This window comes from Bombina bombina, chromosome 5 (assembly GCF_027579735.1).
Source record: "Bombina bombina isolate aBomBom1 chromosome 5, aBomBom1.pri, whole genome shotgun sequence".
NCBI lineage: Eukaryota > Metazoa > Chordata > Amphibia > Anura > Bombinatoridae > Bombina > Bombina bombina.
Genome location: NC_069503.1, coordinates 282,603,495 through 282,631,406, shown reverse-complemented (window position 1 = coordinate 282,631,406; position 27,912 = coordinate 282,603,495). Strand labels below are relative to the sequence as shown.

Genomic DNA, 27,912 nt, shown 5'->3' with positions numbered 1-27,912 from the left:
GTTTGACTCTCTGAGCTTTTGTTGTTAAGGCTGGTATTATAGTGACCTGACCAGTTCTCAGTCGGAGCTTCTGCGGCGTGTCCACCGCGTGGATTGAAAATTGTGTTGCGCAACCAGGGGCTAGGGCGGATGTTGGGCCCTTCACAATGGAGTTGTCGGCTAGTGATGACCATAAGATGTGTCCCCTAGCAAGACAGGAATCTGTGGGGGGCCAACTAGCAGCAAGATCCGAGAAAATAGGGGATATTTTTGCAAGGATGCACAGAGCTCTTGTTATCTGCTGCCAGTCAGCTGTCCTGCCCACCGGGAGTCCCCGGGCATGCAATTTTAAACAACTTTCCAATTTACTTGTATCATCAAGTTTGTTTAGTTCTCTTGTTATTCTTTGTTGAAAGCTAAACCTCGGTAGGCTCATATGCTGGTTTATAAGCCCTTCAAGGCCGCCTCTAGTATCAGTGTGTTTTGACAGTTTTTTACAGCAAGACAGTGTTAGTTCATGTGTGCCATATAGATAACATTGTGCTCACTCCCATAGAGTAATTTAGTAGTCAGCACTGATTGGCTAAAATGCAAGTCTGTCAAAAGAGCAGAGATAAAGGGGCATTCTGCAGAGGCTTAGATACAAGGTAATCACAGAGGTAAAATCGTATATTAATATAACAGCGTTGCTTATGCAAATGGATAATAAAGGGATTATTTAGCTTTATAAACAATAAACAGTAGACTGTCCTTTTAATAGTAGGCCTTTATTCTTATTTTTAAATGGCATTTATTTTACATATTTGAATAAAAATAAAACATTCCTTATAATTCAAATCTACATTTGCTTTATGTACACCATATATGTAGCTTAAAAGAAAAGCAATATAAAAGTATAGTGCATTGCCAGTTGAATAAAACACTATAAAGCTGAACTGCCATTTATAAATGGTTTTTTCATTTTAGATGATTCCCATCCTTGACGAATTCTTGTAATTCTTTTGTCTATACATGGACAAATAAGGATGACTTTTAAGACAAGAACAATGCAAGGAACAACAAGAGACAATGTATATGCAGGAGGCAGACACCATCTGAATCTATCTAAATGAATGAATTTGTCCCAGCCAAAAATCAGCGCATGTCCTGTGCACAACACCAAGGTAACGTATCCAAGTTTTGACTGAAAAAAAGGAATATAGAAATTGTTAAACTGCAGTTATTAATCGTACATATTTAATTTGTCTACATAACCTGTCTACACAATATCTTCCAAAATTTTAAATGTATCATGTCTCAATATTGATTGATTTTCTTGACTTCAATTAGAAAATAGCTGAATATAATTGTCTTAAAGGGACACACAAGTCAAAATAAAACTTTCATAATTCAGATCGAGCATGTAATTTTAAACAACTTTCCAGTTTACTTCCATTAACAAAATGTGCACAGTCTTTTTATATTTACACTTTTTGAGTCACCAGCTCCTACTGAGCATGTGCAAGAATTCACAGAATATACATATTTGAATTTGTGATTGGCTGGAGGAGTGTAAATAGACATAACTGGGAAATTTGTCATAAACAATATACTACTCATTTGAAGTTCAGTGTGGAGATATAATATAATAATAATAGGGCAAGGCGATACAGGGTACTCACATGTGTCAAAGGCACTCAATTATGCCCATAGAAGCAGGCTGGTTTTTTATCAGCAACCCAGCTGGCTGAACTCTGGTAATGCTGGAACTCAGGATCCACAGCATGCAATGTAGGTAGAGGAAACCCTCCAGGTAGCGTAAGCTCAAAGATTAAAGGGACACTGATGTAGGGTAATATTTTTTCTTTCGTGATTCAGATAGAACATGCAATTTTAAGCAACTTTCTAATTTACTCATATTATAACATTTTCTTCATTTTCTTCATTCTACATTCTTTATTTGAAATGCAAGAATGTAAGATTAGATGCTGGACAATTTTTGGTGAACAACCTGGGTTGTTCTTGCTGATTGGTGGATAAATTCACCAACCAATAAACAAGTGCTCTCCAGGGTCTGATGCAAAAATAAAGCTTAGATGCCTTCTTTTTTCAAATAAAGATAGCAAGAGGACAAAGAATAATTGATAATAGGAGTAAATTAGAAAGTTGCTTAAAATTGCATGCTCTATCTGAACCACGAAAGAAAAAATGTGGGTTCAGTGTCCCTTTAACACTTAAGCAATGAGTGTGTTAACCTAAGTGATATAGGATATAGTGACTCGACTTGCATCCAACTCTATGAGTGATAGAATATACAACTAGTTCACCCTTATGATCTCACGATCGTGATCAAAACAAACCAACTTTCGAATATTTAGTAAAAAAGTGTGCCACCATATGAGGGCGTCTGTATTAACAAAGGGTTAGATAGATGCAGTTGCACCAATTGTGATCTAGATGGATGGCTTACTGGTTAATAATTATTACCTTCTATATACAACCCACTGACGGCCACTAAGTCTCCGCTGCTCTGTAGCTCTGATATAAGCCACGTCCCCAACAAAGATCCTGATAGACTTGATGTCATAGTGACGTCATAGAGCAGGCATTAAAGGGACAGTCTACACCAAAATTGTTCTTATTTTAAAAAGATAGATAATCCTTTGATTACCCATTCCCCGTTTTTTCATAACCAACACAGTTATATTAATATACTTTTTACCTCTGTGATTACCTTGTATCTAAGCCTTTGCAGACAGCCTCCTTATCTAAGTGCCTTTGACAGACATGCAGTGTAGTCAATCAGTGAAGACTCCTAAATTACTTCACGAGAGTGAGCACAATGTTATCTATATGACACATGTGAACTAGCACAGTCTAACTGTGAAAAACTTTCAAAATGCTCTGAGCTAGGAGACAGTTTTCAACTGTTTAGAAATCAGTTTGAGCCTAGCTAGGTTTAGCTTTTCAAAAATACCACCAAGGGAACAAAGTAAATTTGATGATAAAAGTAAATTGGAAAGTTGTTTAAAATTGCATGCCCTATCTGAATCATGAAAGTTTAGTTTTGACTTTACTGTCCCTTTAACTATATGTAGCAGCCTGTTATCAATACAAGAGGCTTAAAGGGACGATGAACCCAAATGTTTTCTTTTATGATTCAGATAGAGCATGACATTTTAAGCAACTTGTTATACATTTTTCTTCGTTCTCTTGCTATCTTTATTTTTTTAATGTAAATCTTAGCAGCCAGCCCATTTTAGGTTCAGCACCATAGGCTTACATTTACCCACCAATAAGCAAGCATAACCCAGGTTCTCAACCAAAAATGGGCCGGCTCCTATGCATCACATTCCTGCTTTTTAAATAAAGATAACAAGAGAACGAAGAAAAATTGAAAATACGAGTAAATTAGAAAGTTGCTTAAAATTGCATGTTCTATCTAAATTATAAAAGAAAAAAAAAATTGGGTTTAGTGTTCCTTAACCCCTTAATGACAACTGATGTACCAGGTAAGTCCTGCAAAAACTGTCAGTTAGTGACAATGGACGTACCTGGTACGTCAGTTGTCTAAGAGAGTGCTGGAAACTATTGCAATCGCTTCCAGCAGCTCTCAGGGTATTGCAGTGAAGCCTCGATATTGAGGCATCCTGCAATACCCTTTAAAAAGCATCCGATGCAGAGAGAGCCACTCTGTGGCCCTCTCTGCAACGGTAGCGATGGTGCCATTCATTGGTGGGTGGGTGGGAGCTTACAAGGGAGGCGGGTGGGCGACCCATGGCTACCCGGCATCCGGTTCCTGCAAGTGCATTGTGTATGCCGGATGCTGGGAGCATGCGGAGGGTAGGCCTGCGGGGGCGTGTGCAGCAACCACTGCCACCAATGATTACTGTTAAGAGGGAGGGGGGGCAGAAAACTTTTTAAAAAAAAAATAAAATAATAGGATCTGGTAGGGTTAGGGGGATGGGGGTATTTGGGGGGGGGCAGCTACACTACAGAAAAAGCTGTAATAAAAAAAAAAAACACAAAAAAAACGTTATTTTTGGGGGAAAACTGGGTACTGGCAGACAGCTGCCAGTACCCAAGATGGTGGCAAATAGGTAGGTGGGGAGGGTTAGAGAGCTGTTTGGGGGGGATCGGGGAGGTTGGGGGCTAAGGCAGGGGTGAAAATTGTGAAAAATTTAACTTTTTTTTTTTATTTGCTCCAATTTGGCGGTCAAATGGTGGCATGAAATATACCAAAATGGGCCAAGATCAATACTTTGGGTTGTCTACTACACTACACTAAAGCTAAAATTAACCTTTCAATGTCCCTACAAGCTCCCTAATTAACCCCTTCACTGCTGGGCATAATACATGTGTGGTGCACAGCGGCATTTAGTGGCCTTCTAATTACCAAAAAGCAATGCCAAAGCCATATATGTCTGCTATTTCTGAACAAAGGGGATCCCAGAGAAGCATTTACAACGATTTGTGCTATAATTGCACAAACTGTTTGTAAATAATTTCAGTGAGAAACCTAAAGTTTGTGACAAAATTTGTGAAAAAGTGAACCATTTTTTTTATTTGCTCGCATTTGGCAGTGAAATGTTGGCATGAAATATACCAAAATGGGCATAAATCAATACTTTGGGTTGTCTTCTAATAAAATATATATGCATATCAAGGGATATTCAGAGATTCCGGACAGATATCAGTGTTCCAATGTAACTAGTGCTAATTTTGAAAAAAAGTGGTTTGGAAATAGCAAAGTGCTACTTGTACTTATTGCCCTATAACTTGCAAAAAAGCAAAGAACATGTAAACATTGGGTATTTCTAAACTCAGAACAAAATTTAAAAACTATTTAGCATGATTGTTTTTTGGTGGTCGTAGATCTGTAACAGATTTTGAGGGTCAAAGTTAGAAAAAGTGTGTTTTTTTCCATTTTTTTTTATAGTAAATTATAAGATATGATGAAAATAATGGTATCTTTAGAAAGTCCATTTAATGGCGAGAAAAATTGTATATATTATGTGTGGGTACAGTAAATGAGTAAGAGTAAAATTACAGCTAAACACTAACACTGCAGAAATGTAAAAATAGCCCTTGTTCTTAAGGGTAAGAAAATTGAAAAATGGTCCGGTCATTAAGGGGTTAAAGGGGAAAAATGGGATAACGTGTAAAAAAGATATAGGGGATATGTGGGGAGTAGGCCACCTAAGAGATAATGTCATAAAAGTGAAACTAGGTGATTAGGTATATATTGGGAAAATGAAAAAACCCCATAAAAATATGTTGTGTATGTCAGGTTCTGTGTAGTGTGCTGATTTATAGTGGAGACAGCATTTGGGTACATTTAACACTAAGGGGCCCATTTATCAAGCTCCAAACAGAGCTTGTGGGCCCCTGTTTCTGGCGAGTCTTCAGACTCGCCAGAAACACAAATTATGAAGCAGCGGTCTAAAGACCGCTGCTCCATAACCCTGTCCGGCTGCTCTGAGCAGGCGGACAGGAATCGCCGGAAATCAACCCAATCGAGTACGATCGGGTTGATTGACACCCCCCTGCTGGTGGCCGATTGGCAGGGGAGTGTCAGCAGGGGGCGGCGTTGCACCAGCAGCTCTTGTGAGCTGCTGGTGCAATGTTAAATGCGGAGAGTGTATTGCTCTCCGCATTTAGCGAGGTGTTGCAGACCTGATCCGCACTGGTCCTGTGAAAGGAAAAAAAAACAGTGTATAAAGAGACAAGTTTGATAGTATAATGAATGATTTGACCACTAGTGAATAAAGTGTGGTAATTAGCTAATATCTAATAAGCCTGAAGCTAACGGTGAGTGATTTACAATGTGGCATCTAGGAACATAACCACATGACCCAACTGCTGACAATTACAACTGCTATTGCATTGTCTTTTTATCATGCATCTTTACTGTATGTACTTGTCCTTTAAGCAAGTTAAACAGTAATAAGAATTTTGATGCTCTTTTATTAGACATGGGACAATTATCTATAGAGTTAATGATTATTATATGCCGAGATTTGTTAAAAATTAGTCACTATACAATTACAAGTAGCATGTTAAATTTTTTGCTCCTGTGTTAATTTGTGCGCAATCAAATTTATCTCTAGCCGGGTTAGTGCGACTGAAGACCTCGCATAAAGGATTTGGGCTAACATAATAGTTGTACCAAACACAACATAAATACATTAAAATAAACAGTTACACTCAAATATATATTTATATTATGTGATAAAAAATATTCATATAAATATTAATATTTTTTTTAATAAGGATTCAAAGGTATATAGATATATGACAATATATCAATATATAATTCTAAAACCAGAAAGTCTCAAATAGACTTTTATTTTTAATTATGTGTTTTACTGTGTATTTACTGTTATTCATGTTGCGTTAGTGCACTTGAAAAATTTGTTTACTTAGCCACATTAACCCGACATGAGTATATTGAAAAATATTGATAATCAATTTAAATAATTATTATAGATGTATTTTAAAATACTAAAAAATCAATAGAATATATATGTGCATTTTACAGTAAGTATAATAATTATGAATAATTATTATTATTTTTTCATTATTTTGTATTTAATATTTACATAACACACCCTAAGATAACTAATTATTCATGTGCGCTAACCCGACACTACTTTAGATTTACATTGTGAACCCGGAAGTGCTTTATGCAGATTCTACATTCCAATGTTCTTTTTATTTTTAAAAATATATTTATTTATCTGATAATGTTATCTATATGAATATATATATACAGGTATTTAAAATAAAAATACAATTTTCCTGTATGTGAAGAACATTGGAATGTGAAATATTAATAACTCCTTCTGGGTATAGCGCTGTGGGTTATATGTGGTATCTGGTTAGCGAGTATTTCTTTTTTTTCTTCTGCACTTTCAATTGAAGTCTTTGGGGAGAAGTTAATGTGGTTGCAATATCCATAGTGCTTTAGATAATGCGCGTTGGGTTTTGCTTGAGCGCAACATCTTTACTCTCAATTTGTAATACGTGCACTAATACGTGCAAAAAATCTTTGCTTCTGGCGCTGTTATATCTTGATCTAAATTGCTAAATAGTGTACCACTTGTAACCTGGCCCTCTGTTTACTGATTAAAATAAAAAAATATTTTCAAAATGTATCTGAGTTTTGAAAAACTTAAGTTTTATGATCTCTTTAGCCAATTCAAATCTGTTTTTATGTTTTTTAAAATCAACTTTGTACTAAGTTTACATAGTAAATAGCCAGTGGAAATATGGTTAAAAAAATCTGAATGTTTAATTAAGAACCAAAGCTCACTGTCAAGTAAATTTAATGCAAATCCACAATTTTTAAACAACAGAGGGCATGTTCTAAAATGATCCTTTTGGTTGCCAGTGGCATTATTCAGAAATATTTCTAATCTTTTAAATGAAACCTTTGCTACAATTAAATTTCTTTACTATAGTAGTTTGACAGATGCAAAGCATGCATCTTGAAATGTCTAACTTTATAGAAACTTAGAAACATAGATTTTGACAACAGATAAGAGCCATAGGCCCAACAAGTGTATCCAATGTTTCCTAAAAGTATAAACATATCTAGTTGGTAGGATAGCCTTATGCGTATCCCAGGCATTCTTGAAGGCTCACACAGTGTTTGTCATTACCACCTCTTGTAGAAGTTTATTCCATAAATCAATCATCCTTTCTGCTAAGAAGTAGTTTCTTAAATTATTCCTAAACCTAATACCCTTCAGCTTGCGATCATGACCCTTAGTTCTTGAATTTTGTTTTTTAATAAGACATGCTCACAGCCTCAGCTTTACTAAGCCCCTTAAAATAGTTGAAATTTGCTTTCATTTGACCTCTTTCCCTTCTCTCCTCTAAGCTATAAATATTTAGCTAATTGAACCCTTCTTTGCACAGATTCCAGTTGATTTATATCCTTTTGGAGATATGGCCTCCCGAACTGCACACGATACTCAAGGTGAGGCTTAACTAGTGATCTGTATATTTTTATAAGAACCTTACTATGTCTGCTGCAAACACTTCTACCAATACAACCAAGCATTCCACTGACCTTACTTGCTGCAATACTACACTGTTTACTTAATTTTAAATCATCTGAAATAGTAATTCCCAAGTTCCGTTCCTCATTTGTAACAGTCAGTAAAGTGTCATTGAGTCTGTAATTAATGTTTGGATTTTTCTTTTCTAAATACATCATTTTGCACTTTGCAGTGTTAAACTTTAGATCCCTGTTATTTGTCCAAGCCTTCAATTTTTCTTATTTGGTCCACCCTTCCTAAAACATCTACTCTATTATTTATTTATTTATAAAATATTTTACGAGGAAGGATACATTGAGATTTCTCTCGTTTTCAAGTATGTCCTGGGACCACAAAACATTGCATTGATACAATAGGGTACAATAAAATACAAAACAATAATAATATACAATATATTCAAACATTTAACATAGAACTGGTAGGAAATATGTAATCAACCATGACAAGCACATTCTGTTTTGAGATACGTAGAGATGGATCTCTTAAAGGCTATTAGGCTTGGGGAAGTTTTTCAAGTATGAGGGAGGTCATTCCATAATTGTGATGCTCTGTAGGAAAAGGAGGATCGAGCTGATTTCTTTTTGTATTGCGGCAAGCTAAATAATGTGCTGTTATTGGATCGGAGGTTATAGGAGGTGGGAATAGCAGGGTAGAGCATTCTGCTCAGGTAGGGTGGGACCTTCCCAGAAAGGCTCTTAAACACAAGACAGGAAAGATGGAGGGTGCGTCTGGATTCCAGCAACAGCCAGTTTAGTTCTTTTAGCATGTCACAATGGTGGGTCCTGTAGTTACATTGTAGCACAAAGCGGCAGAATGTGTTATACAATGCATTTAGTTTATTAAGGTGAGTTTGCGGTGCAGGTGCATATACTATGTCCCCGTAATCCAAGATAGGCATCAGCATTTGCTGTACAATCTTTTCCTTTCCTATAGGGCTGAGGCAGGATTTGTTTCTGTCCCAGACACCTAGTTTTGGATAAAGTTTAGATGCAAATTTTTCTATGTGGAGGCCAAAAGATAGATGGGGGTCTAACAACATACCTAAGTATTTAAAAGAGTGGACTGCGGTCAGCGTGCAATTGGATTTTGTTTTGATGCGAAGATGGAAATTTTGTAATTTGTGTAATTTAGGTCCCGTTCCAAAGATCATTGTGACAGTTTTGTCACTGTTTAGGAAGAGTTTGTTTTTTGAGATCCACTTTTCTACCTTTGTGAACTGGTCTTGGAGCACTGCTTCAAGCTGTGACAGATCGGAATTGTTTGCATAGATTACCGTGTCATCTGCGTACATGTGTACAGTTGAGGATTTGCTGACATTAGGCAGATCATTTATAAATAATGTGAATAGTAGGGGGCCGAGAAAGGAACCTTGGGGTACACCACACGTGACTGGGAGAGGGAGGGAGTCACTGTCAGAAATGGAGACATATTGTGATCGATCCGATACATATGATCGAAACCAGGACGATCAACAATACCAGAGTTTTTTAGTTTGAGCAATAGTATGTCGTGGTCTACTGTGTCAAAAGCCTTTGCAAAATCAAGGAAAATAGTTCCAGTTAGGTCTCCTTGTTCCATGCCAGTTTGGATGTCGTTGCAAACATTTAGGAGGGCAGTTGTAGTGGAGTGATTCGGGCAGAAACCTGATTAATCAGGGGTCAGATAGTTAGATTGCTGGTAATACTCACATAATTGCGTATGGACGCATTTTTCTAAGATTTTTGACAATACTGGGAGCAAAGATATAGGGCGATAATTAGAAACCAAGGTTAACTCCCCACTTTTATGGATAGGCACTACTCTTGCAGTTTTCCAAAGTTTGGGTATGTATCCAGACACCAAGGATTCATTAATTAGGGTTGTGACCGGTTTAGCAATTGCCGGCGCACTGAGCTTCAACAGCATTGCTGGAATTTGATCAGGTCCAGACTGGTTTTTTATTTTAGATTATTAAGGTGTTTCTTAATGACATTGATGGGTACAAGTCTAAAATTGAACTTCTCTATATTGGATCTTTTGGGGCCTGATCCATATTTGTAGTTTCAGGATGCGTGCCATTTATTAGTTTGTCAATCAGGGTGGTGGAGCATCTGACAAAATAACTATTAAAGGCATTTGCTACTTTTAAGTGGAGTTGCAGTGTATGGTTGCCCACATTGACAGTGGGGGTTAGGAGTGGATTGGAGGATTTTTTAAGTTATTTATGAGTTTCCAAAACTTTCTAGCGTTTGATATGTTATTGTTCAGATTTTCACAAAAATATTGGGCCTTGGCCAATTTTGTTTGTTTAGTGCATATATTTCACCATTGTCTATATACACAGTGATCATTCATAGAGCCTGTATGCTTGAACTTTGACCACAATGAATCCCGAAACTGGTACATTTGAATGAGGTCAGCTGTGATCCAATTCAAGTGTGCTCCTTTTACTCTCACCTTACGCAGCGGGGCATGTAAATTCCAAACTTGTAGGAGCTCAGACTGAAAGAATTCAACTGCAGAGTCTAGATCAGGGATTAAGTTTAATCTGTGCCAGGGGAGGTTCTGGATGTCAATTAGAAAAGATTGAAGATTCCATTTTTTGAAGGATCTGGTGACTTTTACCTTGGGAGAGGATTTAGTTGCCTTTATTTTGCGCACGCAATACACTAAGCAGTGGTCACTGAAATTGTTATGGAGAACATCTGCCTCCTGGATTCGGTCGGGAGAAATGGAGAGAATCCAGTCGAGCAGGGTATGATTTTGGCTTTTGATGTTTATGCGAGTTGGGGAGGAGATTAATTGCGTTAGCTGCAAAGATTTAAAGAGCGAGCAACAACTATTATTTTTTGGATTCAGCCAATCAATATTAAAATCTCCAAAAACCAAAATTTCACTTTTTGGGTTTTGAGCTATGGTTTCACTAAGGAGATGTGCTATGTCCGAAATGTAATGGACAGGCGAGCTAGGTGTGCAGTAGATTCCTGCAACAATGATTGATTTACGGCACGGGATCTCAATTGTGCCAGAAAGGAAATCAAAGGTGGCAGGAGAGCTATATTTTTGTAAGGGGGTGTAGTTTGTGGAAATGTCAGCATAAATTACAATGCCGCCTCCTCTCTTTGCTCTATCATTTCTATGGCATGAGTACCCATGTATTGCAATGGCAGAGTCAGGTATTTTTGCGGTTAGCCACGATTCAGAGATCACAATGATTTTGGGCTTGTAATGCGAACACCAAGCTTGCAGTGCATCGATTTTTGGTAGTAAGCTGCAGATATTACAGTGCACAAAGGAGAGGCCTTTTTAGCTGGAAGGCTAGGAATGGAATTTGTTGCTGGACCAGGGTTAGACTCTACATCATTTGCAAGGGCAAGTAACATAAGGAATAGGAATTTGGAAATCATTTTTGTTTGGCCATATAGTGAATGTAATACTTTATAATTTTGTGAGGTGGGGGTAGGAGGGTTATTTTTTAACAACCCTCCACCAGCACTCAGCAGATAAGTTACAGCAACAGAGCAGGCCATGGTGTATGATAATGTGTTTTCCAGTTTGAGGTGTGTGTTTATGGTGGTAATGATAGGAACAAAATTGGAGTGAGAAAAGAGTTATCATGAATAACAGTATGGTCATATTTGGATTAAAATTATTACAATTTTTTGTATCATCTGCAAACAAACCGTTTACTATTATCCCTGATAAATATGTTAACCAAAAAAATTCCCAGAACTGAGCCTTGAGGAAGACCACTATTAACTGCCCCCTCTACTGAATGTAGTCCATTTTCTAAGACACTCTGTTTTCTATCCTACGCCAGCATTCCACCCAGTTCACAATTTTTGAGTTTAGACCTGGAGATAGTTTCTTGTGTGGGACAGTATCAAATCTAGATTTGTTAAATCAACTGTTCCACCCTTGTCTAATATTTTTGCAAGTTACAATTCTTTCTTTTATGAGAGTTTCCATTAATTTCCCTACTAATGCATTTAAACTGACTGGCCTATAGTCTTCCCTACTACCCTTTTTATGAAGAGGCACTACATTACAGATCAGTTAATCGGGCAGCTAGCACAGAACAAACTTGGGTACAGTTTGTACAGTAAGGATGGATTGCACCTGAATGACATGGGTGCAGGTGTGTTGGAGAAAAGGATGGTAGCACATTTAGAGAATCTTTCAACTAGGCAAAGGGGGGGAGGGTCAGTTAGAACACAATAGAACAGAGAAATCAGTCTGTGAATATGTCACTACCTTAATATCTCAAGGAAGGGATGACTTAAGAAATGTTACATTAGAAAGTATAGAGGAAAGCACACCAAGTAGCAGCAGAAAGCATATGAAAATTAAGTGTATGAAAACAAATGCAAGAAACATGACAGGTAAAATGGGGGAGCTGATGCTCTTAGTTACAGAAGAGGACTATAATGTTATCAGTATAACTGAAATTTGGTGGGATGATTCACATGACTGGGCAGTTAACTTAGAAGGGTATACTTTATTTAGGAGTGACAGGAATAATAAAAGGGGTGGAGGAATCTGCATGTATATTAAACCTAATCTTAAACCTACAATAAGGGAAGATATTTATGGTACAAGTGACAATGTAGAGACAATGTGGGTTGAAATAAAGAGTGGGGGGAAAAATCCTAAAAAAATATTACTAGAAACATGCTACAAGCCCCCCCACCCCACCCCACATTAGTGACCCGTAGGAAACTCAACTACTAATCCAAATAGGTAAGGCTGCTAATAACAGTGCTGTAATTATGGGAGATTTTAACTACCCTGATATAAACTGGGCCAATGAAACCAGTAATTCTGCTAAGGGGGATAGATTTTCAAATGTTCTCAGGGATAATTTCTTGTCACAATTAAAGGGACATAATACTCATATGCTAAATCACTTGAAACTGATGCAGTATAACTGTAAAAAGCTGACAGGAAAATATCACCTGAGCATCTCTATGTAAAAAAGGAAGATATTTTACCTCACAAGTTCCTCAGCTCAGCAGAGTAAGTTCTGTGTAAAAAGTTATACTCAGCTGCTCCCAGCTGCAGGTAACAAAATTAAAAAAATGAAGCAATGAACAGTAGCCAATCAGCATCAGCAGTGCTGAGGTCATGAACTCTTACTGTGATCTCATGAGATTTGACTTAACTCTCATGAGATTTCATAGTAAGCTTCCTTTACCTGATTGGTGAAATAATATGAGAGTGCACGATGCTAGTCCCTTCAGATGTCCCAGGACAAACACACTAAAATGCTGCTTAGAAATCCTTTACAATGGGAGGTGGCTACTGAGGAACTTTTGAGGTAAAATATCTTTCTTTTTTACATAGAGATGTTCAAGTGATATTTTCTAATCAGCTTTTTACAGCTATGCTGCATCACTTTCAAGTGTTTCAACATTTGGGTATTATGGCCCTTTAATAGAGGAGCCAACTAGGAGTAAAGCTATATTGGATTTAGTGCTATCAAACAATACAGATATAATATCAAACATAGAAGTCAAAGAATATTTGGGTAACAGCGATCATAACATGGTTACATTTGAAATCTCTTTTCATATGCAGTGTCTTAAAGGTTTAACTAAGACTTTTAATTTTAAGAAAGCAAAATTCAACGATTTAAGGAAATCATTAAATAATATAAATTGGGACAATGTATTCTCTAATAAAAATACAGAGGATAAATGGATAATATTTAAAACTTTGTTAAATAAATATACATATCAACAAATACCATATGGTTATAAAAATCAAAATAAAAAATCAAAGCCAATGTGGCTAAATAAAAATGTGTTAAGAGAAATTAGGAAAAAACGTAGGGCATTTAAATTATTCAACAGAAAATAGTACATACTCAACATTCCATATTTATAAGGAATGTAACAAAGCATGCAAAAAAGCAATCAAATTAGCCAATATTGAAAATGAAAAATTAATTGCAAAGGATTCTAAGTCTAACCCTAAAAGGTTATTTAAGTAAATAAATAGCAAAAAATCTAAGGACAATATAGGTACATTGAAATGCGTGGAGGGTAGCATGATAAATAATGACAGGGAGAAGGCTGAGGTACTAAACCAGTTTTTTTTCTTCAGTATACACAAGAGAGGAACCATTGGAATATACTTTGGAACAAAATAGAACATGCCAGTCCATACCATTAACTGGGTTATGTTTAGAGGATATCAGGAAAAAACTGAATAATATTAAGGTAAATAAAACTCCAGGCCCAGATGGAATACACCCAAGGGTGGTAAGGGAACTTAGCACTGTTATAGACAAAACACTACTATTAATTTTTCAAGACTCATTATCCTCAGGCATGGTACCCCAGGATTTGCGTAAAGCTGATGTGGTGCCATTCTTAAAAAAGGGAAGCAACTCTCATGAGATTTCATAGAAAACTTCCTTAAACTTAATAGGGAAATAAGATGAGTGTGCACATAAGCTCACTCCCTTAGCTGTCACGGGACAGACATACTGATTTGCTGCTTAGAAGTCCTTTACAATGGGATGTGGCTACTGAGGAATTTTTGAGGTAAAATATCTTTCTTTTTTACATAGTAAAATGAAAGTGTCCACAGCTCTCCAATGCTAGAAAATATCTTTATTAGGACAAAATAGCAACGTTTCGAGGCTAATGCCTCTTAATCATGCATCATTTTAACATAGAGATGTTCAGGTAATATTTTCTAGTCAGCTTTTTACAGCTATGCTGCAACACTTTCAAGTGTTTTGAAATTTGGGTATCATGGCCCTTTAATGAAATCCTGATAATGTGTTTTACATCTCCAAAGATCATTTGTTGAAAGCTGATTCCATTTTAACTTTAAAATATAGGACTAGGTTGCAAGTGGAGGGATATTGTTTGCGAGCAAGCGATATCAGGTTTTTGAGGCCATTTGTGTGCAAGTTAAATTCTGCTTGTATTACAAATTGAAAGTAAATGCAAATGTGTATGCCACAAAACACATCAAAATACCTTTAAAAGTATAATAACACTATCTAATTTTAATATATATATATATATATATATATATTGCAATAAAAAGTTATAAGGGCTCAAGATATGAGGTCTCATTCACTTTCACTTGAGGAAGGGGAGGAGCCCTGAAACATTTAGTGTCAATTACCGACCTGGCCAGGCAAACATTTTTTTATCTCTCCACTTAAATGCTTTTTAAACCACTTTTATATTTATTGTTTAAAGCTTAGTGTGGGGACTCCACTTTTATTATTTCTTCTGTATATATGCATATGCTTTATGATAATATGATACTATACAAATGTTTTATACTTATTGTTTATATATATATATATATATATATATTCTTCAAAGCGCTTTCATTTTATTTACAAATACACACACACACACATATATATATATATATATATATATATATATATATATATATATATATAGTTATGCAACAAATTTAAAATATATACGTATATTAATATATACATATATATTTATGTTTTTATGTGTATATAAACATATTATATGTGTATATAAACATATTAACACATAAATATATATGTATATAAGCATATAGCATTAAACTATGTGTTTAATTAATATATGTATTTTTTAAATTAACATATAGTTCAAAATTTAGTTTAGAATTTAGTTAAATTAAGCTGGTAAGTAATTGTGAAATTTAATTGTGGTATTTTTTAAATTATTTTTTTACTTTTTGAAACTATAATGATGCTATAAATTAAACAAGAGCATGAATTTACTAATTAGTAATTAGTAATAAAGAACCATCGGCTAGATTATGAGTTTTGCGTTATGAGCGATGCAGTGCTAACTTGCAAGTTATTGTCACCGCTCACCTCCCTATTGCGCTGCTATTACAGGTTTTCATAAACCCAGCGTTAGCAGGCTATAAGTGAGCGTTGAGCAAAATTTAGCTCCATACCGCACTCCAATACCAGCTCTGCTTTGAGCTGGTTTTATGTGCTTGTGCACAATTTCCCCATAGACATCAATGGGGAGAGCTGGCTAAAAAAAAGCCTAACACCTGCAATAAAGGAGCGTAAAGCTCCGTAACGCAGCCCCATTGACTCCTATGGGGAAAGAAAATTTATGTTTAAACCGAACACCCTAACATAAACCCAGAGTCTAAACACCCCTAATCTGCTGCCCCCGACATCGCCGACACCTACAGTATACTTATTAACCCCTAATCTGCCTCCCCTAACATCGCCGCCACCTACATTATAGTTATTAACCCCTAATCTGCCGTCCCCAATGTCTCCGCCACCTACATACACTTATTAACCCCTAATCTGACACCCCCGACATTGCCGCCACCTACCTACTCTTATTAACCCCTAATCTGCCGCCCCTGACATCGTCGGAACCTACCTACACTTATTAACCCCTGATCTGCCGCCCCCAACGTCGCTGCTACTACACTAACGCTATAAACCCCTAAACCTAACCCTAAGTCTAACCCTAACACCACTAATTTGAACATAATTAAAATAAATCTAAATAAAAATTACAATTAATACCTAATTCCTATTTAAAACTAAATACTTGCCTGTAAAATAAACCCTAAGATAGCTACAATACAACTAATAGTTACATTGTAGCTATCTTAGGTTTTGTTTTTATTTCACAGGCAAGTTTGTATTTATGTTAACTAGGTAGATTAGTTAGTAAATAGTTATTAACTATTTACTAGTTACCTAGTTAAAATAAATACAAACTTACCTGTAAAATAAAACCTAACCTGTCTTACACTAACACCTAACCTAACACTACAATTAAATAAATTACATTCATTAAAGACAATTAACTAAATTACAAAAAAAAAAACGCTAAATTACACAAAATAAAAAAGAAATTATCAAATATTTAAACTAATTACACCTAATCTAATATAGCCCTATAAAAATAAAAAAGTCCCCCCAAAATAAAAAACCCTAGCCTAAACTAAACTGCCAATAGCCCTTAAAATGGCCTTTTTACCCCAAAGAAATCAGCTCTTTTACCAGTAAAAAAAATACAAACAACTCCCGCAACAGTAAAACCCACCACCCACACAACCAAACCCCCCAAATAAAAACCTATCTAGAAAACCTAAGCTCCCATTGCCCTGAAAAAGGCATTTGAATGGGCATTGCCCTTAAAAGGGCATTTAGCTCTTTTTCCGCCCAAACCCTAATCTAAAAATAAAACCCACCCAATAAACCCTTAATAAAACTTAACACTAACCCCCGAAGATCCACTTACAGTTTTTGAAGACCCGACATCCATCCTCAACGAAGCGGCAGAAGTCTTCATCCAAGCGGCAAGAAGTCCTCAACAAAGCCGGGAGAAGTCTTCATCCAAGCGGGCCAAAGTCTTCATCCAGGCCAGCAGAAGTCTTCATCCAGACGGCATCTTCTATCTTCATCCATCCGGCGCGAAGCGGCTCCATCTTCCAGACATCCGGCGCTGAGCATCCTCTTCTTTACACAGCGACTGAAGAATTATGGTTCCTTTAAGCGACGTCATCCAAGATGGCATCCCTTGAATTCCGATTGGCTGATAGAATCAGAATTAAAGGTGAAAAAATCCTATTGGCTGATGCCAATAGGATTTTTTCATCTTTAATACTGATTGGCTGATAGAATTCTATCAGCCAATCGGAATTTAAGGGATGCCATCTTGGATGACATCACTTAAAGGAACCTTCATTTGAGAAGAGCCGTCGGAAGAAGAGGATGCTCCGCGACGGATGTCTTGAAGATGGAGTCGCTCCGCGCCGGATGGATGAAGATAGAAGATGCCGTCTGGATGAAGACTTCTGCCGGCTTGGATGGAGACTTTGGCCTGCTTGGATGAAGACTTCTCCCGGCTTCGTTGAGGACTTCTTGCCACTTGGATGAAGACTTCTGCCGCTTCGTTGAGGAGGGATGTCTAGTCTTCAAAAACTGTAAGTGGATCTTCGGGGTTTAGGCGGAAAAAGAGCTAAATGCCCTTTTAAGGGCAATGCCCATACAAATGCCCTTTTCAGGGCAATGGGGAGCTTAGGTTTTTTTTAGATAGGTTTTTATTTAGGGGATTTGGTTGTGTGGGTGGTGGGTTTTACTGTTGGGGGGTTGTTTATATTATTTTTTTACAGGTAAAAGAGCTGATTTCTTTGGGTCAATGCCCCACAAAAGGCCCTTTTAAGGGCTATTGGTAGTTTAGTTTAGGCTAGGGTATTTTATTTTGGGGGGCTTTTTTATTTTGATAGTGCTATTAGATTAGGTGTAATTATTTTTAAATATTGGATAATTTCTTTTTTATTTTGTGTAACTTAGTGTTTTTTTGTAATTTAGTTAATTCTATTTAATTAATGTAATTGATTTAATTGTAGTGTAAGGTTAGGTGTTAGTGTTCGACAGGTTAGGTTTTATTTTACAGGTAAATTTGTATTTATTTTAACTAGGTAGTTATTAAATAGTTAATAACTATTTACTAACTATTCTACCTAGTTAAAATAAATACAAACTTGCCTGTGAAATAAAACCTAAGATAGCTACAATGTAACTATTAGTTATATTGTAGCTAGCTTAGGGTTTATTTTACAGGTAAGTATTTAGTTTTAAATAGGAATTAGTTTGGTATTAATAGTAGTTTTTTTAGATTTATTTTAATTACATTAAAGTTAGTGGGTGTTAGGGTTAGACTTAGGGTTAGGTTTAGGGTTTAATAACTTTAGTATAGTGGCGGCGATTTTGGGTGCAGCAGATTAGGGGTTAATAACAGTAATGTAGGTTGCGGCGATGTTAGGGACAGCAGATTGGGGGTTAATAATATTTAACTAGTGTTTGCGATGTGGGAGTATGGCGGTTTAGGGGTTAATATGTTTATTATAGTGTCGGCGATGTCGGGAGCGGCAGATTAGGGGTTAATAATTTTAGTTTAGTGTTTGCAATGTGGGAGGGCCTCGGTTTAGGGGTTAATAGGTAGTTTATGGGTGTTAGTGTACTTTGTATAACTTTAGTTATGAGTTTTATGTTACAGATTTGTAGCGTAAAACTCATAACTACTGACTTTCAGGTGGCGGTATGAATCTTGTAATTATAGGCTGTACCGCTCACTTTTTGGCCGGAAAAGCAAACTTGTAATACCGGCGCTATAGAAGTCCCATTGAAAAAGGACTTTTTTAAAGCTGCGGTAGTTACGTTGCATTATGGCCAAAAAAGTGTAATACCAGCGGTAGTGAAAAAGAGCCATAACGCTGCTTTTTCACTCATAACGCAAAACTCGTAATCTAGCCGCATATTACTTACTACTATTTTCATCATTATTTAGCATATTATCTACACAACTCTTGGGAGAAACACAGATACAGGGAAAACAGACGTCATAATGGGTCATTTTGTGTTATTGGGAGGTATAAACTTTGTTATGTAGTGTAGTTCTAGTAGGGGTTTCAGTTTCTTTAAAAATTTATTTTTCTCCCTAGAGAGCCAAGAAATTATTAGGCATTTTGCTAAATTTTGAAGAAAATCTAGGTTACAGACTTTGCCTTTGGCCTCTCTAACACTATTTTTACACAAATGCAGAAGGTATTTAAGGTTCCTTTAAGGTAGATCCATTAAAAACATCAACATTCCTTTTAGATTTTCCTTATCAATATGGTAAAAATAAAAAAATAAATCTTTTTTTACACATACTAAAAAAATAAAACAAGTGAATAATTTAAAAAAATGTTTAAAATATACCTGTACAAACCGAAATTCTCTCCAGTTCATTACGTTGCTAACAGATGGTAATGATGTGATACCTAAGAGAACATAGAAGAAAAATCCTAATATTCCTAAGGCTATATAAGAATCCGTACGCCACGCAATTATGTTTGAGAAAGGACTTGACGAATTGTTTTTAATCTAGAAAAAAAAAGAAATGTAATAGTTAAAGTATTAATACTATTATTATTATTATTATTATTATTATTATTAATGGTTATTTATAAAGTGTCATCAGATTCCGTAGTGCTATACAAAGTAAAGTATATTTATTGAGTATATTACAATACATACACTAACAAGTACAATATGGTAGGTTACATTTGTGAGGGTACATCACCACAGTAGTTAAATTGACAAACAAACAAAAGTAGAGGAATGTCTTGCCTATGAGCACAATCAATAATTGGAGCATTTATTCAATGTGGCCTGAAGGTAGAAAGGGTCTCAAACTTAGAATCTAAAGAAGAGGGAGTGACACAGAAGGTAAGAGGGAAGAAAATTCAAGAAATATAGTTAAAGTAAATTAGGAGTTAAAAGGAATGAATCTGTAAATGGGAGAATGTGTGTACCAAGAGCATTGAGACCATCTCACAAGAGAACCTGCAGTCACGATTTATCAAGCAGCAGTCATAAGACCGCTGTTTCCCTACCCTCTTCTCAACTTCTTAGGTGGAAAATTTCAATCTTTCTGGTCTTGTCTGAATGGGGAGATTGACAGGGGCAGGATTGCACCTGAGCAGATAATAACGCTCGTGTCCAATGTTGAATTCTGCCTGCAGATTGCTGTCTGCCAGAGGCGAGCAGGGGCATACAGGAGCGAATATGTCCGCCCCTGTCCACCCTTGCTTGATAAATGTAGCCCTATGTGGCAGATTGTACAACTGCAGTTAATCCTTCATTGCAATCATGTCAACTATGATAGTTCTACCTGAGAGCAATTACGAGTGGTTATATAATAAGGGTAAACATAAACGTGGGGGGGGGGTGGAAAGTGCTTTGTGTAAAATATAGGAAGTCTCTATGCAGGCAGTGGTCAGATCCTTTAGGTGAGCTGTGAGGTCTAAGTGAAGTGAGTCTCAGCAGGGCTTAGTAAAATAGATGAAGTTAGTATGCAGGCAGTGGTCAGGTGCTTTAGATAAGCTAGGATGTCTAAGTGAAGTGAGTCTCAGCTGGGCTTAGTAAAATAGATTAAGTTAGTATGCAGGCAGTGGTCAGGTGCTTTAGATGAGCTAGGATGTCTAAGTGAAGTGAGTCTCAGCTGGGCTTAGTAAAATAGATGAAGTTAGTATGCAGGCAGTGATCAGGTGCTTTAGATGAGCTGGGATGTCTGAGTGAAGTGAGTCTCAGCTGGGCTTAGTAAAATAGATGAAGTTAGTATGCAGGCAGTGGTCAGGTGCTTTAGGTGAGCTGGGATGTCTGAGTGAAGTGAGTCTCAGCTACGCTTAGTAAAATAGAGGAAGTGTGTAAGCAGGCAGTGGTCACATGCTTTAGGTGAGCTGGGATGTCTGAGTGAAGTGATTCTGTGAAATAGAGCATTGGTTGAGTGATCAGCTTGGAGTGGTTTTAGCTGTGTAGATAAGCAGAGTGACATGGGTTAATACAAGTGGTAAGAGTGAATTAGCATACAAATTGAATAGGATGAAAAACAGAGAGTACATAAGTGTTCATCAGTGCAGATGAATTTCTCATCATTTTACACCAAAAGAGAGGGAGAGACCTCTCTACAAGACTGCACATATAGCACTCTGTGCCTGGACTAATGATGGAGAAATTGGGAATTTAAAATATAACTTTTATTAGATACATTAAAATAAAACACTCAATTAAAAACAACCTGGAAGTAGTAGGCCTATTCCTTAATCTTCTGTAAGCCTTTGATGTGTTATAGGTGCTTAGAAGGAAATTGCGTAGGCAGGGAGTTATAAGTGAGGCCACTTTGTTCAGTAATAATTTAAATACTAAAGTGTTAATATTTGTGTGTCAAATGCACATATATCTAAGTATCTAAATATATTATTGATTTGTGCTTAGGTATTGGAATTGAATTCAATGCTAGTAACGTTCAGTGAACTCCAAAATACACATCAGAAGTAATGTTAGAAACTTCACTTTATTAACAACTGCCACTCCTGTTTGATCTTTTGTTGGAGTATAGATAGTTAAAATATTCAGAATAATCAGGTCTCACGTGACAGTTTGTGATCCTGAATTATTTGGTTATATTTTTGAGAATTCAAATGTGTATTGTGTATCTTCTTTATTCAACTTTTTCCCACAGTTAATAGGTTTATTGTTACATTAAATTATTACAACCTCTGTGTGGTTCAGTTGATTCATTTGTGTCAGAATATTAACAAGGTCTGTTTCTGTTTACTAGCTAGTCATACGTCCAAATATCAGTAATGCTGTGTTTGGCGTAAGGATTATTATCCCATTATCTCAGTACCACTTTCACATATGAAATTCTTGTAGGATTGTGTTATTTTGTAATAGGAAGTATATGTGCGACTTCTATTAAGTTCAATCCTAATGGTAATAATGTGCACTTTTCAGTAACATAGTGTAATATAGTTCTTACACCTAATGACTCAGCCAATATAATTGTGCTGAATCTTGGTAGATATTGAAACAATAGGATGCATCAACTGTTATATTTAACTGTTTGTACTTCAGTGGTGGGGGAACTCACTTCACTTGTAAGTGTGTAACCGCAATATTATGCTGCTATGTATACAGCGATTGCGGTAGTATGTTATGTTTGCCACTCTTGCTGTAATATTCTGTGTATCCTCTCTTAAATTAATTTTGTTCCTCATGTGATTCCGTGTCACACTAAGAATGCAATATGGTGCTTGGTGTAAAATACTTTAGAACCAGATACTTATTTTCCAGAGTTATTTGTTATACGCCAACCGTTACTTAGTTTTATTAAGTTAGGTCTATATATACCTTCCACTCAACTGGTATGGCTATAAACTTGTTGAGATATTGTCTGGAAAGTTTAAGTTATCTAATGTAGCAGCAAACGTTAAATAGTTACCCCGGTAAGATAGAATTGTATATCTGTAAGTACAACTATGTTTGCAATTCCCCCAAAGCGGTATCTATAGGTTGCCACCTAATAAATAGCTTAGTGCTAGCAACTCTCTGTCAAATCAAATAGTTTGTGGTCAAAGTTACAACTAAGTTAATCGATTCTAGTAGTGACTGTTAGTCATATATATAGAACTAGATGCGTTATATCAATTTTGCCCCGCCTAAACAGGCCAACTACTGCAGGTAATTTTTTAAAAAATATATAGAGCTCCCATCTGCTCTATAACCCCCTGACCGGTTTCGCCCGTATCGGGCTTTTTCAAAGGCCGCTGCTTCATAACTGCTGTTTCTGGTGAGTCTGAAGACTCGCCAGAAACACGGCCTGCAAGCTCCATACGGAGCTTGATAAATGGGCCTCATAGTCTTTATGGAATACAAATATTAAAAGTATACAATCCTAGACTTCTGATTAGGGAGTCTTCTAGACAATAACTCTAAAATCAAGTATCTTTCAATACAAATGCAAACAAAACACACGTCATAATATTAGCAGTTATTTAGCTGTGCAATAATATTAACGCACCCACAATATAGAAGACATTTCTTAAAATATTTGTTTTCTATAATAAACCTCTCACTGGTAAGTTTGCTAATGTTAATAATTGTTAATCAGAATAAAATGGAACATTTTACCAAAAACTTGTTAACTATATAAACAGTAGAATCGTCCTCCTCTGTATTCTAGACTATTGTTCTTCATATAGGCTGCATCCTATATAAGATATTAGAAACTAATTGCTTCAGCTATTAAGAGTGATGTGTATGCTCCTCTCTAATCATAATTACTGACTAATACACAAGTCTCCTCCAGCACAAAAACCACTGTGTTCAGTCTCAGGCAGTCTTTAAAAGGTTCTATCAAGAAAGATTAGGTCTATTTATGTGACATTAAAGTCATGTTGTTTGTGTTTGTTGCATCCTAAATCATTTTTATATAGATTATTAATTTAGTTTTTTGGGTGCTATATTTCATAAATAGCTGCATGTTTTGCTTTTTATTTGATTTAAAGGAACACTAAAGTCAAAATTAAACTTTAGTTTTTTCAGAAGAAATCTGTTCCTGTGTTTTTTTTCCTTAGATAAGCCAGAGCCTTCATGAATAGTTTGTAAGATCCACAAGTGAGAACATTATGGGGCCTATTTATTATTGTGCGAGCGGACATGATCCGATATTTTGTCATTCTACATGGAAAATGGAGTGGCTGACCATTAGTTCAATTTCCATTTTCCCTGGAAGCATAAACTAAATTCTTCGGGAAAATGTATTAACTTCTTTTATTTCTCCTTTTTTATTTTAAAAACTGTTTGCTTTGTGTAATTTGTTTATTAACTGTTTTTAAAATATATAAATTGCACTGTTACTTCTTTTTGCTCATAATAATAGTTTCTTTATTAAGTTTTGCTTTTGTATTATAGTTGAACCACGTCACTGAAAGAGACTGGTAGTATTAATAATGTGATTTTTGATTCATTTTTGTTAAATTGTATTCTGGGATTTTACTTTGTTAATCTGGGTTTTCCTTAAAGGGACACTGAACCCAAATTATTATTTTTTCGTGATTCAGATAGAGCATGTGATTTTAAGCAACTTTCTAATTTACTCCTATTATCATTTTTTTCTTTGTTCTCTTGCTATCTTTATTTGAAAAAGAAGGCATATAAGCTTTTTTTGTTCAGTACTCTGGACAGCGCATTTTTTATTGTGGATGAATTTATCCACTAATCAGCAAGAACAACCCAGGATGTTCACCAAGAATGGGCTGGCATCTAAACTTACATTCTTGCATTTAAAATAAAGATACCAAGAGAATGAAGAAAATTTGATAATAGGAGTAAATTAGAAAGTGTCTTAAAATGTCATGCTCTATTTGAATCATGAAAGAAAAAATTGGGGTTCAGTGTCCCTTTAAGATTTCCCATATAATAAATCTTAAATGGTGGCAGCTTAGGGATAGTTAAGTGTGGATAGCATTAAAGGGCAGTTTTGGGCATTTATTCTAGGTCTAGAACTGATAAGAGAGTGTTGTTAACCCTTGCTCTCACTGAACTAAGTCACAGGCTTGCCTGAAGTGGCTAGACTGTGACAAATTGGTTAAGATGGAAAGGGTCTGTTAACCATTTCTGTTACCTCTCCAAGGCCTAGATTTGGAGTTCGGCGGTAGAAGGGCTGTTAACGCTCCGCGGGCTTTTTTCTGGCCGCACCATAAATTTAACTCTGGTATCGAGAGTTCAAACAAATGCTGCGTTAGGCTCCAAAAAAGGAGCGTAGAGCATTTTTACCGCAAATGCAACTCTCGATACCAGAGTTGCTTACGGACGCGGCCAGCCTCAAAAACGTGCTCGTGCACGATATCCCCATAGGAAACAATGGGGCTGTTTGAGCTGAAAAAAAACCTAACACCTGCAAAAAAGCAGCGTTCAGCTCCTAACGCAGCCCCATTGTTTCCTATGGGGAAACACTTCCTACGTCTGCACCTAACACTCTAACATGTACCCCCGAGTCTAAACACCCCTAACCTTACACTTATTAACCCCTAATCTGCCGCCCCCGCTATCGCTGACCCCTGCATATTATTTTTAACCCCTAATCTGCCGCTCCGTAAACCGCCGCAACCTACGTTATCCCTATGTACCCCTAATCTGCTGCCCTAACATCGCCGACCCCTATATTATATTTATTAACCCCTAATCTGCCCCCCACAACGTCGCCGACACCTGCCTACACTTATTAACCCCTAATCTGCCGAGCGGACCTGAGCGCTACTATAATAAAGTTATTAACCCCTAATCCGCCTCACTAACCCTATCATAAATAGTATTAACCCCTAATCTGCCCTCCCTAACATCGCCGACACCTAACTTCAATTATTAACCCCTAATCTGACGAGCGGAGCTCACCGCTACTATAATAAATGGATTAACCCCTAAAGCTAAGTCTAACCCTAACACTAACACCCCCCTAACTTAAATATAATTTAAATCTAACGAAATAAATTAACTCTTATTAAATAAATTATTCCTATTTAAAGCTAAATACTTACCTGTAAAATAAATCCTAATATAGCTACAATATAAATTATAATTATATTATAGCTATTTTAGGATTTATATTTATTTTACAGGCAACTTGGTAATTATTTTAACCAGGTACAATAGCTATTTAATAGTTACCTAGTTAAAATAATAACAAATTTACCTGTAAAATAAATCCTAACCTAAGATATAATTAAACCTAACACTACCCTATCAATAAATTAATTAAATAAACTACCTACAATTACCTACAATTAACCTAACACTACACTATCAATAAATTAATTAAACACAATTGCTACAAATAAATACAATTACATAAACTAGCTAAAGTACAAAAAATAAAAAAGAACTAAGTTACAAAAAATAAAAAAATATTTACAAACATAAGAAAAATATTACAACAATTTTAAACTAATTACACCTACTCTAAGCCCCCTAATAAAATAACAAAGCCCCCCAAAATAAAAAATTCCCTACCCTATTCTAAATTAAAAAAGGTAAAAGCTCTTTTACCTTACCAGCCCTGAACAGGGCCCTTTGCGGGGCATGCCCCAAGAATTTCAGCTCTTTTGCCTGTAAAAAAAAACATACAATACCCCCCCCCCCCAACATTACAACCCACCACCCACATACCCCTAATCTAACCCAAACCCCCCTTAAATAAACCTAACACTAAGCCCCTGAAGATCTTCCTACCTTGTCTTCACCATCCAGGTTCACCGATCCGTCCTGAAGAGCTCCTCCGATGTCCTGATCCAAGCCCAAGCGGGGGGCTGAAGAGGTCCATGATCCGGTCAAAGTCTTCATCCAAGCGGAGCAGAAGAGGATCTTCCATCCGATTGAAGTCTTCATCCAAGCAGCATCCATCCGGAGCGAAGCGGCAGGATCCTGAAGACCTCCAGCGCGGAACATCCATCCGGCCCGACGACTGAACGACGAATGACTGTTCCTTTAAGGGACGTCATCCAAGATGGCGTCCCTCGAATTCCGATTGGCTGATAGGATTCTATCAGCCAATCGGAATTAAGGTAGGAATTTTCTGATTGGCTGATGGAATCAGCCAATCAGAATCAAGTTCAATCCGATTGGCTGATCCGATCAGCCAATCAGATTGAGCTCGCATTCTATTGGCTGATCGGAACAGCCAATAGAATGCGAGCTCAATCTGATTGGCTGATTGGATCAGCCAATCGGATTGAACTTGATTCTGATTGGCTGATTCCATCAGCCAATCAGAAAATTCCTACCTTAATTCCGATTGGCTGATAGAATCCTATCAGCCAATCGGAATTCGAGGGACGCCATCTTGGATGACGTCCCTTAAAGGAACAGTCATTCGTCGTTCAGTCGTCGGGCCGGATGGATGTTCCGCGCTGGAGGTCTTCAGGATCCTGCCGCTTCGCTCCGGATGGATGCTGCTTGGATGAAGACTTCAATCGGATGGAAGATCCTCTTCTGCTCCGCTTGGATGAAGACTTTGACCGGATCATGGACCTCTTCAGCCCCCCGCTTGGGCTTGGATCAGGACATCGGAGGAGCTCTTCAGGACGGATCGGTGAACCTGGATGGTGAAGACAAGGTAGAAAGATCTTCAGGGGCTTAGTGTTAGGTTTATTTAAGGGGGGTTTGGGTTAGATTAGGGGTATGTGGGTGGTGGGTTGTAATGTTGGGGGGGTATTGTATGTTTTTTTTTTACAGGCAAAAGAGCTGAAATTCTTGGGGCATGCCCCGCAAAGGGCCCTGTTCAGGGCTGGTAAGGTAAAAGAGCTTTTACCTTTTTTAATTTAGAATAGGGTAGGGAATTTTTTATTTTGGGGGGCTTTGTTATTTTATTAGGGGGCTTAGAGTAGGTGTAATTAGTTTAAAATTGTTGTAATATTTTTCTTATGTTTGTAAATATTTTTTTATTTTTTGTAACTTAGTTCTTTTTTATTTTTTGTACTTTAGCTAGTTTATGTAATTGTATTTATTTGTAGCAATTGTGTTTAATTAATTTATTGTTAGTGTAGTGTTAGGTTAATTGTAGGT

The 27,912-nt window shown here is 36.6% G+C and overlaps 1 protein-coding gene across 1 annotated transcript in view; it reads right to left on the bottom strand.

Moving 5' to 3' along the window:
* Nucleotides 1-730: 730 nt before the first annotated feature.
* The window catches only part of LOC128660261 (metalloreductase STEAP4), a 45,240-nt gene continuing 18,058 nt past the window's right edge, over nt 731-27,912 (bottom strand). Inside the window, exons 4-5 of the mRNA XM_053714017.1 lie at nt 19,726-19,890; nt 731-1,162 (exon numbers count right to left, since the gene is read on the bottom strand). Of these exons, the coding sequence (XP_053569992.1) occupies nt 902-1,162; nt 19,726-19,890 (426 nt within the window). The 3' untranslated portion in view covers nt 731-901. The remainder of the gene's footprint in view (nt 1,163-19,725; nt 19,891-27,912) is intronic.